At 40.2% G+C, this 14650-nt stretch overlaps 1 protein-coding gene across 1 annotated transcript in view; it reads right to left on the bottom strand.

The window, feature by feature from the left end:
* LOC109398396 (glutamate receptor ionotropic, kainate 1) overlaps positions 1-14650 on the bottom strand; it is a 693316-nt gene that overhangs the window by 56383 nt on the left and 622283 nt on the right. Inside the window, exon 9 of the mRNA XM_062845084.1 lies at positions 7765-7917. Coding sequence (XP_062701068.1) covers positions 7765-7917 — 153 coding nt within the window. The remainder of the gene's footprint in view (positions 1-7764; positions 7918-14650) is intronic.

The raw sequence follows: 14650 nt of genomic DNA, 5'->3' as shown, positions 1-14650 counted from the left end.
AAAGTCGATAGTTCAGATGTTAATTGAACAATTTACCCTTTGATTGCTTAAAAAAATATTTCCATGCTTCCATGCAATAAAAAAAGCCGAAAATCGCATATTTTGCCCTATAAACTGAGGTATAGCTCAAAATTGTGACGTGATGGAGAAAATCTGAGCCCGGATGCGGATTCAGCGGCCCTAAATCTGTCGGAGCCACACAAGTTTGCTCTTGAGACAGACCAATAGTTAATTTTTGTTTCGCAGTGTTACCGTTGCAGTTTTCAGAAGATTAGAAACAAAAATAGAGAATCTATGAATAATGATAGAAGGAATCATAATAAATCTGCTAAGGAAATTTGCAAAGGAAATCCCAAAGGAATTTCATAGGAATCGTCGTTGAAATTTCAAAACAAATTTCCAATAAAATTGCTGATCAAATTTCAATGAAGTACCGCAGAAATTCTTTAAGAAAATATCAAGAAATCCGAAAGAGTTAGCTCAGAAATTCCCAAAGAAAACGAAGAAGGAGCGTTAGAACTCCCGAAAATATTTTTAAAATAATATTCGCAGAATTTCTCAAATGAATTCACGATTAATTTTCATATGCATAGCAAATCAATTTTTAAGATATGTTCATAGGAATAATTACACCAACTCTCCAATAAATTACCTACAAAATTTTCAAATGTGTAACTGATGGGAATACTGAATGAATTCTCAAAGAAGTTCGTGATGAAATAACTGCCCACCCTAAATCCAATGAAATACTAAGTTCGATTAGAAAAACAAAATATTGATATGAACGTTCATCACCATCATTGATGGGTCACCATATTTTCTATATTCCGAGAACCTAATACTCTGCGGCGTTCAATAAATACGCTGGAACCTCCATCCTGTTCGTCTATCTCTTCAGCGTCCGGCTCTTCCTCGGGCTTTGCTTATTCTGCATCTACTGTAAGAATATCCAAAGTACGCTCGCAAGAATGGCAGGAAGCTCTGCTGTGGACAGTTTCGACGAAACCAACATCGCGGGTGTGGACTATCTGCCGCTTTGTCGGATGTCATACTCTATAACCGTTACGCCAGTAACCCAGGAATAACCCTTTCCACGATTTAGCATCCAACTTACATTGTTGCTTTTTCGATATGTGGACGAAGGCGAGCAAAAAACATGAAGGATGGAGTAGGTGCGGAGTCATCTCAGGATCGATTGAACTTAACAAACTACGGTTCAGCCGTTTGCACCGCACAGCCCCAGAAAGACTTTCACAAACGGATGTGACGTTATTTGCTCACTGAATCAATATTCCAATAAAAATTTCTTACCACAAAAAAAATCCCCTATTGTCTCAAGAAATTCCCAGATAATTCCAGGTTTTTTTCAGGTAGTAGACACCCTGCCCAAGATTAGTTCACGAAGGAAGTCCAGGAGGAATCCCCGAAGGAATTTCAGGAGGCATCTCTGCAGGATATCCAGGAGTTTTTGTTTAAGAGGAATACCAGAAGAAATTCCAGGAGGAACCTACGAAGGCAGTCCAGGAGGAGTTTATGTAAAGGAAGGCCAAGAGGAATTCTCGAAGGAATTTCAGGAGGAATCTCTGCAGGAATGCCTAAGAAGTTCCAGGAGCAATCTTTGCAGGAATTCCAGGAGGAATTTCCGAAGGATTTCCAAGCGTTACCTCCAAAGGGGTTTCAAGAGGAGTCCTCGAAGTAATTCCAGAATCCGTGAATCTTCCTGAAAAAATCTACGTAAGCACTCTAGGAGCGATGCCTGGAAGAACTTCTGGAAAAATCCATAGAGGAAACTTTCGAGCTAATTCCTGAATGGACTTTGATCCTTGAAGAAACTTCTAAGGAAATTCTTGAAATCTTCTAGAGGTTTCCTCAAGCCCTCCTTATCTGCAGGTAGACGAATAAATTCTTTTTGTATCTCTGAAGAAAATTTTGGAGAGCTCTCTTAACCCGGGAGCGGTCACGTCGGGTAGTGGTACACAGCGTAAGCGCGGTGTCGCTGCAGGTAGTCAAAGACGCGACTGCTCGAGGGTTAAGGAACTTCTGGAGGAATCCCAGAAAGAATTTAGGTGGAACTCTTGAAGAAACATGTACCCAAATCCCTGAAACTCCTGGACGAATATCTGAATTCCTTCCTTCCTTCTGTACTAATAGCTGTAGGAAGTCCTGAAGGAGCTTCAGAGCAACCTCTGGAAATGAAAATCGCTCAATGGGGCTTTTCCCCCTTTCTAAATTTTTAATTAAAAATAAATAATAATAATAATAATAATAATAATAATAATAATAATAATAATAATAATAATAATAATAATAATAATAATAATAATAATAATAATAATAATAATAATAATAATAATGTATGTGAAGCTGACCACGGTTACAGCGCCCTGCATCTGGCGCAGGAGGATTATCAGCTGAACTGCGACATCAAGACCGTCGACGAGATGATCGTAACGTGGAAACAAAAGGAGTTGCATGGGACGCACCCCCATCAACTGGAACTCGAGCACATCGATAAGGCGGCGTCAAACGCGTGGCTGGTGCGGGGTGACCTGTTCTCAGAAACAGAAGGTTTCATGGTAGCCATCCAGGACCGGGTAATTGCGACGAAGAACTATCGGCGGTACATATTGCACGAGGACGTGGAGGACCGTTGCAGGAAGTGTAATTCAGTAGGGGAAACGATCGAGCATGTCGTTGCAGGCTGTTCAGTGTTAGCTGGATCAGCTTACCTCGATCGTCACAACGAAGTTGCCAAGATTGTGCACCAACAGCTTGCTTTAAAGCACAACTTGGTCGACAGATTTGTACCCTACTACAAGTACCAGCCGGACCCGGTTCTGGAAAATAGTTGCATAAAGCTGTACTGGGATCGCGAGATCATTACGGACGTCCTCATTCGTGCCAACCGGCCTGACATTGTGGTTTTTGACAAAAGGATGAAGCGAGTAACTCTCATCGACATCGCTGTACCGTTAGACCATAATGTCCAATCAACGTTCTCCGGCAAGATAACCAAGTACCACGACCTAGCGGAGGAGTTGAAGCAGATGTGGCACCTGGAGGACGTCCGTATAGTTCCGGTTGTCCTCTCGGCAACCGGAATTGTCCCTAAATCTCTCCTGAGGTCCCTAGACGAGCTGGAATTGAAGAAGGACCTGAACAGCATCCTGAAAGCGGTGATTCTTGGAACCTGTAGTATAGTTAGGCGGTTCCTGAATCATCACAACTGAAAGTACATCCAAAAGCAGACTCATTAGGATAAGCTAAAAAACCGGCTAATGAGATCCACAGAGCCTAATCCCCTTTGGCATTCCGATTGCCCGGGGTAGGTGAAAGTTTCCAGCAATTTTTGCTGAGAAGTGCCAAAACTCTATAATAATAATAATAATAATAATAATAATAATAATAATAATAATAAGCAACCTGTGGAGGAACTCATGTACTAATTATTAAATGACCTGTTGTAGGAATTTCTCAAGCAGCTTCTGGAGCTCTGGGGAAATTCCTGATGGATCTCCAGGAGGCGTCCCTATATCCTACTGAAAGAATCCGTGAAGGAACTTCTGAAAGAATACCTGAGTGAAATCCTGTTGGAATAGCTGAGGGAACTTTTGAAGGAATCCCAGATGAAACACCCGGAGGCATCCCTGAATCCTTCTGGTACTACTGGGGACATCTCTGAAGGAACTCCTGCAAAGAACACTGAAGGAACTTCTGGAGCAATCCTTAAAAAAACCTATTCCTTCAAAGAACTCCTGGACTAATCCTTGGAGGATCTTTTGTGGGAATACCCAGAGGAACTCCCCAAGCAGCACACTTTGTTACAACTAAATCACGGTAATTTCTACGCGACAAATTCAAAAATCGATTTTAAAAGACTGCAACGTCGATTTCTACAGCTATGTCACCGAAAAAGCGCAGAAGGTGGAGCCTGTGCAACATATGTCGTTCGTCGCATAAGAGCTTAGATTGTAACCAATGTGTATTATAGTTTGTTAACACTGCAATAGAAAAATAAACTCAAAGTTACATTGCTTGGCGAGATGAACCAGCCGAGGGCTGAAAATCTCGATAATGAAGAAAAATAATAATAATACATTGCTTGTTTCGTCATAGCAATTATGGAACATGATAAACATGGCAATGGCGATTGGAAATAAGTATCTTTCTAGTAAAATGGAAATGTGTTTCGTCGGGACACCGTCATAAAATTGACTGGCAATTGTATTTTTCTGGTGAAATTGTCAATTTTACTAGCGAAAAACACGTGCGCTTGCAAAATTCGACAATTTTAGCATACACATTTGCACATCGCACTGATTCGTTGTATGATTTTTGAACGGGAAAAAGGGTACTAGGCTGGTTAGGCCAATTTATTTATCACTACTGATAAGAAATTTGTTTTTTCGGCTGTGCAGTCTTGAATGAAAGCGTTGATTCTACTTAATCTTCGCCGACGTTCCGGTCCTTGGATCGCACCTTCTTCAGGGCTCGATTCTAATCTATGAACTCTATGAAAAGTTACAGCATGTTGATTTTTTTTTGTAGGAGAAAAAAAAGTTGCCTATCCCAAACATTTTGGCCATCCCCTGTATGTTCAAACATGTAGAAAGCAATCATTTTTGTATCAATTGCCATTCATAGCATGGGACGTAAGTGTTTTGTATTGCTATTTTATAGACATGTTCATATTAGTCATATGGAGTGGTGATGCACAAATTTCGTCACGCAAAAAACGACCTTCTTAAACAACATATTTATATGTTAAATAACATATTTAACATATTACAAGGCTATAGCAACATATTACCGAAGATGTCCGATTAGCAAGATGGCCATGTGAGTGGGACGTCCTCACAAATTGCACCCTCCTTGTAAATTGGGGTCATTTTCGACCCAAACCGTGCACTGTTACTGAGCCTCTACCTACGATTCGTAAGGAAGGATATATATTATATAAAATATAATAGAAAACCCCATTTTTCAAAAATAATTATAACTCTTTAAAACACATCTAAAAAGAATTCAAGATCTCTAAGCAATATTTAAAAAAGTTTTAATCTTTTGATTAAATTTCGACCTCCGTATCTAGTACCGTAAGATTAAAAAAGTATAGATCATGCTTTAGAAAAATTACAGTAACTTTCATGAAAATGCAATAGTAATGATTATCCTGGACTTTCAACACCAGTTCTTAGCGAATTTCCGGTAATTTCCCTGTTTTTTTTCGATTGTTTGCTATTCGTCTAATTTTAATACAAAATTCTGTCAATATTAGTGCATAGTATCAAATTGTAACATTATTAATGGTACTTTTTATTATTTGGGACTTCAGCTTCTGTTATGAAATATGATGGTATTCTATTGGTTACGAATATCGACTGATTTGGGTGCTTGATTTCTTGGGTTTTCGGCTTGCAGTCTGAAAAAAATTGCGTTGACTGATTTCAGATCATCGATGATCTGAAATCAGTCAACGCAATTTTTTTCAGACTGCAAGCCGAAAACCCAAGAAATCAGGTATTCTATTGAAACCCTAATTTTTTAGGGGTAAGGCGCTTTAAAAGGGCGTAACTCAAAATTTCGTGTGTGATGCAAAATGAAAAAAAAACTTGAATTAACTTCATATGGCTCTGTTACTGAGAAAAACACGGTAAGAATGCAAAACAACATGGGACAGATATGCTTAGAAGGGCAGGTAGGAATGATAAAAAATTAGAATGGCGTTTCAGGTTTTGATGGTATATTTTTTTTGATATTAACGGTAAATGAAGCACCGTGCAACGTATGTCTTGCTAACATTCCTTCCCATCCTCGATGACCGTAAGGACGTGGCCGGCGCCGTTATTGACCTTACTAAAGTTGAGAGCTCTCGAACTGTGTACATTGAGAATAGTAAGCTAGTCCCAAGCCCTATTCATTGGTTCCTCGTACAATTCCGATTGCTCTGGTCAATCACGGAGTAGCAACTACGAATTGTGCGGTCATCTATGCTCATGCTCATGCTCATGCTCATGCTCATGCTCAATAACGGTAAATGAAGCACCGTGGTGTAGATTCTAAAGGTTAGCAATTTTATATAAATTTTCTCGAAAACATCGTATGCCAACATTTCTTTTATTCTCGAATCCGATGACACAAAAGTGGTTATTTCCCGTTGATGCAATGCAATGTCAACATCGGCACACATGTAACGGTAGAGTGGGTCATCGTTTATATGGAAAAATGAAAAATTCAATGGTATCCCATCAGATCAAAGCTTTTTTGATCCCATTTCAGGACCCAAATAAGTGTGCAAAATTTGGGCACGATCGGTTATGTCTACGTTTTGCGCATCGCGTTTGAAGTTTTTATGGGGTTTTACATGGGAAAACACCCGTTTTTGCATTTTTTTCATAACAAGCTCGAATTTTACTAAAACCGTGTTACGGACAAAGTGAAAACGTAGCCTAGAATGTCCTGAAAAACTTTGTCGAAGACCGCGAATTGATCTGATGCTTATGAAAAAAGTTATAGCGTTGGCATTGCTTGGCGAAACAGCATGATTTTGTTGCTATTGTTATTCCTTTACATGTTAGAACATAAACACATGCATGCGGTTCGTTGGTTATAACTATTTTCACAAGCATCGGATCGCTTTGCAGTGTTCGACAAAATTTTTCAGAACATCCTAGGCTATCATTTTACAGTATCGGTTAAAACGTTTCAGACAAACTTTTTCAACTTATGGCTAAAATGCAAAAAAGTATGTTTTCCCATACAAAATCCTATACAAATTTCATTTGCAATGCGCAAAGTGTAGACGCAACCGATCGTGCTCAAATTTTGCACAGATATTCAGGACCCGAAACGGAATCAAAAAAGCTTTGATCTGAGAAAACGGTTCCGATGACCCACTCTAATGTAACGGCCGGTAAGCACCATCCATTCTGGGTTGCTCTGTATTTCCGCACAAGTGTAACTAACTCGTTGTGGTGATTGGGGGGTGGGGTGGTTGGGGACTGGGTGATCTAAACCACAAATACATGCACACATAAACACGGTTTAACCGACCGTTCATCCGACCGAATGTCACCCTAGCCAAACGCCACGGTGCGCGGTGTGGTGGCAACGAGAATGGACGAAAGGGCGTTCCACTAGGACTAGATGGGTAGGAATATACCTAGCTTGAATCGAAGACCAGGGGGAATCTGATGTTTTGCGGAAACTCCCCGCTTACTGCATTTCCCAGTCCGGGGAATGTGTGACCCAATATGGTTGGCTGCGAATTTGTTGGATCATATACCGGTGCCATCGCGTGGAGCAAAGCATCAGTTAACAGTGAGTAGGTACCGCTTTGTTTCCCACATGATGAGCACGTGTGCATTCGTGTTTTGGATTGATAGGAGTTTGCGGGTTTGATGGTTGGGGTATAGACATGGAATAATGATTCTTCATTTGGGATAAAAATGCATTTAGAATGGGTGGTTAAAAATTGAAACGCAACCTATAGAGTAACCAGCAGTTTAGGTTTCCAAATCACAGTGTAGTTTTAAAGTTCCCAAAGGAATTTCTAGTCGTTCAACTTCAAGACTAACAAAAAATAATGATTGTTCCTTCAGAGCTATGAAGCACCTGAAGCACTAAGGTTCCAGACAAGTTTACGAGTCTTCTAAGTAGCTACATCCAAGCCTTCAGTCACTTGACTCAGTCGGCATCAGATAACCTAACAGATAGATGCGTTCGGTACGCGGATACACTGGTAGTAGAGATAGGTATACATACGATTTTCATATAGTTTATCAGGCTGTATCCGTGGGGCCAGGTGTCCTGCGCGTCGCAGGACAACGGGTGGATGTCAATCTGCTGGCTGGTGTCCAGATCGTGCAGGGCTTTCGCGAACAGGTGGACGGCATCGTACATCAGCGCGGTCTCGGCCTGCGGGTTGGGAGAAAGAGAGAAAAAAGGGAAAGTGGATGAAACTATTCACTATGATGAGGTGTACGTTTTGTGGTAAATTATGGAATGCAGTTCGTGGCCAGTTTAGTTCGGTCCGATGACGAAAAATGGTTTGTGGTTAGGGACGAACGTTCGATGTGGGAAGCGAAGAGCTAATTAATAATTACATTTAATACTGACCATGAGATATGGTTTCCGGATAGTGGACTCTGGAGGATGTCTAACATCATACAATGTTACATGAAGATACATATATGTATGGGTAATGGCAATATCATGGACGCATTAGTTGAAACAATGAAAGCAATGTATTTTTTAAATTCTTAACCGCTCCACCTAATTTATAGCACCATCGTCCGCTTGGGCACTACGTGAGCGATTACAATTGACAGCACCGGTCCGACCGAGGCCTGAGTATCCTCTGCTGTACATACAGGAGTCTGCTGTACATGTAGGAGTCGTCTTCACTTTACTCGGTCCATGGCTTTTTGTCTCCAGTTCCGCACTCTGTGAAGGGTCCACAGATCGTCCTCCCCTTGGTCGACCCACCTAGCTCGCTGCGCACCACGTTTTCTTGTACCGGTCGGATTGCTTTCGAGAACCATTTTCGTCGGGTTGCTATCCGACATCCTGATGACGTGACCCGCCCACCGTAGCATCCCGATTTTCGCGGTGTGGACGATGGTTGGTTCTCTCAGCAGCTGATGCAGCTCGTGGTTCATTCGCCTTCTCCAAGTCCCGTCTTCCATCGGCACTTCGCCGTAGATGGTACGCAACATCTTCCGTTCGAAAACTCCAAGGGCATGTTGGTTCTCTGCACGTAGGGTCCATGTTTCGTGCCCACAGAGGACGACCGGTCTAATCAGCGTTTTGTAGATGGTTAACTTCGTTTTACGGCGAACTTTATTCGATCGTAGAGTTCTGCGGAGTCCAAAATAAGCACGATTTTCTGCCACAATGCGCCTCTGAATTTTTCTGCTGGTGTCGTTGTCGGCGGTCACCAGTGAGCACAAGTACACTAATTTTTTAACCGCCTCGATTTCATCACCGTCGATATGAATTCGGGGTGGCGGGCGCGCTGATTCCTCCCTGGAGCCCTTTGCCAACATGCACTTTGTCTTCGACACATTTATGACTAATCTGATTCGCCTGGCTTCACTCTTTAGTCAGATGTACGTTTCCGCCATCGTCTCAAATTTACGAGCAATAATATCAATATCATCAGCGAAACCAAGCAGCTGAACGGACTTCTTGAAAATCGTACTACTCGTGTTTATCTCCGCTCTCCTTATTACACCCTCTAAAGCAATGTTGAACAGCATGCACGAAAGACCATCACCTTGTCGTAACCCTCTGCGAGATTCGAAGGGACTCGAGAGTGTCCCTGATACTCGAACTACGCACATCACTCGATCCATCGTCGCCCTTGATCAATCGTATCAGTTTATCCGGGAATCCGTATTCGTGCATAATCTGCCACAGCTGTTCTCGATCGATTGTATCATACGCCGATGTGAAATCGATGAACAAGTGATGTGTGGGCACGTTGTATTCGCGGCATTTCTGCAACACCTGGCGGATGGCGAACATCTGGTCCATTGTAGCGCGTTCACCCTTGAATCCAGCCTGATATTGCCCCACGAACCCTCTTGCAATCGGTGATAGACGGCGGCATAAAATTTGAGAGAGTATCTTGTAGGCAGCGCTCAGTAGTGTGATCGCGCGGTAGTTCCCGCAATCCAACTTGTCGCCCTTTTTGTAGATGGGACACACGATACCTTCCATCCACTCCTCCGGTAATACTTCCTCCTCCCAAATCTTGGTAATGACCCAGTGTAGTGCTCTCACCAGTGCTTTTCCACCGTGTTTAAGAAGCTCGCTTGGTAGTTGATCTGCTCCAGCGGCATACTCCTAGACTGCCGTAATTCTGCAAAGTGACGTAAGCGCCATTCAAAATATCGATATTTTTTTGGTGTATTATGCATAATATGTGGTGTAAAAACAACACTGCGGTATGCCTGCTGTATTAGAATGCAAGATCTAGTCGTAATCTATCATCTATGGAAAGAAACTTAGAGGATGAGCAAGGGTTTTATGAATTATAACCAAAAAATGGGCCAAAACTATCAATGTCGCTTACGTCACTTTGCAGAATTACGGCAGTAGATCTGTTACCACGCCAACTTCGGTACTTGTAACGTCGCCATTGAGGTGCTCACTGCTCATCGTAATGCTGCCGCCACCTCTCGACCACCTCACGCTCGCTCGTTGGAATATTCACGTGATTGTCTCGGCACATGTCGGCTTGTGGCACAAAGCCTCTGCGCGAGCGGTTCAGTTTCTCGTAGAACTTTCGTGTGTCCTTAGCGCGGTGTAGCTCTTCCATCGCTTCGCGATCTCGTTCTTCCTGCTGGCGCTTCTTCATCTGGAAGACTGAGTTCTGCCTGTTTCGCACCTGTCTGTAACGTGCCTCATTCGCTCTCGTACGGTTTTGCAGCGTTCTCGCCCATGCTGCATTCTTCTCGTTTTCAACTGATCACACTCGCCGTCGTACCAGTCGTTTCTGTGATTCGGAGTCACGAAGCCTAGTGCTGTAGCCGAGGTACTACCTATGGCGGATCAGATGCCCCTCCAACCATCTTTAAGTGTAGCTGTGCCAAGCTGCTCTTACGTTGGTAGGACCACTGCTATTAACTGCTGCGCGTAGTCTTGAGCCACTTCCACGTTACGCAGTTGCTTATCTGGTTATCAAAAATATTATTGAACGATGGAAGGAAATAGATAGCGATATATTTTTTTTTTTATTTTAATTATTTGGTATTCAAATGCATGTAACTTAAGATAATCATCTTTTTTAATGTTACAATGTGGTTCTTCATCTGCAATTCACGTATTTTCTTAAAACTATAATTTGTTCTCTTTTGCTAATCATACTCAATTACCGCAGATTCTGCAGAAGATCCTTCTTGAATTGTGATGTAGAATTAAGTTCTTTCAAATAAGTTGGTAAACTGTTCCAGCTTACAACACCCCTAACAAAAAACGATTGGCTATAGTAACAAGAACTATGCTGCGGAACTCTGAAGCTTTTCGTCCGTGTTCCTCGTAGTGGCACGAGCTTTTCCAAGAGATAAGCGGGCGAAGAAGCTTTGATTATTCTAAACAGAGTCACGCATGATCTGTATTTGTAAAAATTTACGAAGGAACAACCTATTAAGTTTTTTTTGTAAATGTGATACGTGAGCAGAGCATACCGTGAAAGATTATACACATAACGGACACAAGCATTTAAAGCAACCCTGAGCCTATCGACTGATCCGGCCATTGCATTAGAGTAGACAAAATCACCATATATAAAATGAGGTAAAATCAAAGATTTAAAAAGCTTTAACTTAGTTCCAGAGTCATAATGCTTAGTTATCAAACTCAATCTTTTCAAAGACCCATAAACTTTGGAGCATTGGTTATTTATATGGGCATCTCATTCTAAATTATTTTTGAAAAGAAGTCCTAAATTTTTAGCATTATCAACAAATTCCACTACTTCACCATCTAATAAAATTAGAGGTGGTTGAGGAGGAACTTTGCGCTTAGAAATAAGCATCGCATGACTTCTGAAGCCTGATTGAAAAGGATGAATAAAATCCATTCTATTAACATATTGCAGGATTTGGCCTTTAAGCAGCTTCTCAAACACTTTAGAAACCGTAGACAGTAAACTTATTGGCCGCAAATTCGAAATTGATTTAACATTGGGTTTTTTGTAGATTGGAATGACTTTTGTACGTTTCCAATTGGAAGGGAATTTACTAGCAGATATTATTGAGTTAAAAAGGTGTTCAAAAACAGGTAAGGCATAGGAAGTTATAATTCTCAGAAAACTTATGGGTATTCCATCAAAGCCAGTCGCATTAGATTTGATATTAAATATTGCATTTATTATCTCATAGTCAAACACTGGTCTAAAGCGAAATCCGTTATCATTTAAAGAAAACTGGATCCTTTCATTACCTAGAACCGAAAAGTTTGATGAAAAGTAATCATTGATGGAATTCACGGAATGCTCACAAACAACAGATGAAGAATTTTTCGCTGAAATTCCAAGATTTTTTACATTATTCCATAGCTGTTTACTAGGGAGATTCAGATTTAACCTCTGGCGTAGGCTGCTTTAGCATTGAAAATCATTGAATTCACACTATTTCGCAATCTTTTGTATTGAGTTTTATTCTCAACAGTTTTCGACCGCTTCCAATTGCGATATGCTAAATCTCAATATCTTGATTAAACCAGGGATTTTTGCGAAACTTTCGAAATTTCAATGGGAAAAATTGGTCAAACCAAAATGATGATTCAACATATCAGTAAGAATATTCGGGTCATCAATACAAAAATAACTGTTCCAGTCAATTTCGAAAAAGGCATCGATTAGGGATGCATTATCGAAATTGAAGTAATCGCGGTACCAGTAACCGGATTGTCTATCCAGCTTTGAAAAATTCAACGATGCAAAAATAAGATCGTGTTTAGAAATCCCTGGCATTGAAATCTGGATGAATTTCAGTATTTTATCTGATGTATTTTTAACAGCAAGTCTAATAGCGAACTTCCCGAATTGAAAAAGAAAGTAGGCTCATAATTTACAACTTTAGAAGACATACTTGCAATTACATCGTTCAAAAGTTTAGATCTTCTAGTTTCTTTAAGGAGATCGGTATTGAAATCACCAACGAAAAAGGTAGAGGAATATCTGAAAGAAAATTTATTAATATGATTCTGTAGCAAATCAGAGCAGTCAACTTCAGGGGGGTTGTAATAAACAGCTAGTAGTAAACGATTATTATCTACTTGGATTTCTAAAATCAAATATTCGGTAGCATTAGATGAACCATTCATGTTTACTAATGATCTCCTGATCAGTCGATAAATCAAGTCTTTTCGCAAGTATATACAGATTCCTCCCCCATGCCGGTTTCGATCATTCCGAATAAGATGAAAACCCTCAATGTTTATCATGGCGTCACTAATTGTACTATTAAGCCAAGTTTCTGTGAAACAAGCAATGTCTATCTTACAATCCGTTAGCATATTTTTAAGCTCCTAAAATTTATTAAATCTGCGCGCACACAAACTTTGCACGTTTATGTGGGCAATATTGAGCTTGTTCTTTTGCAGCACGGCGTTGACTACAGCTTTACAAATTATGTTATTGTCAGAGATATTGCCGCTGGAAACCATAGTATCATCCATTGTCAATTAAGAGTTCAAAATACTTCAAGAAGAACCCATCCACAAAACCAACAGCAAAAGAGTAATCTATAGCAAAAGAGAACCACCACTTAAAACTAAACATAATCCATAGCATACGACGAATCATCGATCTCAATTTTGTCGCAGCCAAATCAACTAATATAGCAAATCTAATTCCAAAATACTGATTCATTAAGCAATTCAAAATCTAATTCATATAGAAATGCATAGGGGAGACTGGGGAGACTTGATCCCTTTTTCTTAATTTGCCTATAACTTAAAGAAAACATACAAAACTAGATCCATTTTTCGTACAGAATAGCAGGTAAACATCTATTGCAAGTTTATACAAAACAGAAGGACTTTAAATTATTGTTAAAGTTTTCAAAACTGTGTTTTATGGGGGCATGTCTTATGATGTATTTTTCAAAAATGGGTCAAAATTGATCCCCTTTTGAGCACATGATTAATTTAAAGGGAAAATAACTCCAAAAGCTTCCTATTCATTATCTTTTCAAGTTTTCTTGCATTTTTGATGCATACGGTGTATTTGAAATTATAAGATTTCCTTAAATTGTTAAGGATATACCGTATTTTGAAAATGGGGAGACTTGATCCCCCTTTTCATGGTTTGTACTAAAATAATAATTATCTGACACGTTTTATCATTGAATATACCAGAATTCCGAGTAAATAGAGACTTCGAAATTGAATTTTATTTTTCACCTGTATAATGTGTGTGTAATCCTCGAGGGATCAAGTCTCCCCATGTCACTGTTGTATACACTAAGCTACATTAATTGAAATATTTATATAACAGCCTTGTTTGAATAAATACGTTTGATAGTACTTCATTTATACTATGTGCGGTGAAATTTTGACACGATTTGGTTCAATTTTCACAAAGTTTTTGAGATTTTTCGGAATCGCCTAAAAGATTTCTGAAAGACTGAAAACAAACCATCAGCCATTAAAAAATAATGCAATACACAATTAAAATCAATTGTAGCCAAAATATTGTCGCCTGTCCAGATGTCGTATTGGAAAAAATATGCTGGAAGTAAACTGTTTTTGATTCCGAGAAAATATGAGGGGAACAAGTCTCCCCAGGGATCAAGTCTCCTCAGTCTCCCCTAATCTTCCAAAACACATTCAATTCAAATCATATCAAGTTAAGTTCCATCTCTACTGAATGGCCGAAGCATCTATACATGAATTCAGGATGTATGATAATCCCTATTAGTAGCAACAATCCAGCAGCACCAGCACAGCATCCCAGCAACAGCAATCCAGCAACAACAATCCAGCAACAGCAGTACACCAACAGCAGCAAACATACCCATTATTGAATCCCGGCAGAGGCAGCTACAAGCTTTTAGGAAGGAATGGATTCACGGAAGAAAATCAGGAAAGAATTCACGGATAAACAAGGACCAGGAGAATGATATTGCAAGGAATGGGT

The sequence above is a fragment of the Aedes albopictus genome, chromosome 1 (assembly GCF_035046485.1).
Source record: "Aedes albopictus strain Foshan chromosome 1, AalbF5, whole genome shotgun sequence".
Classification (NCBI taxonomy): domain Eukaryota; kingdom Metazoa; phylum Arthropoda; class Insecta; order Diptera; family Culicidae; genus Aedes; species Aedes albopictus.
This window is presented reverse-complemented; position numbering and strand designations above follow the sequence as displayed.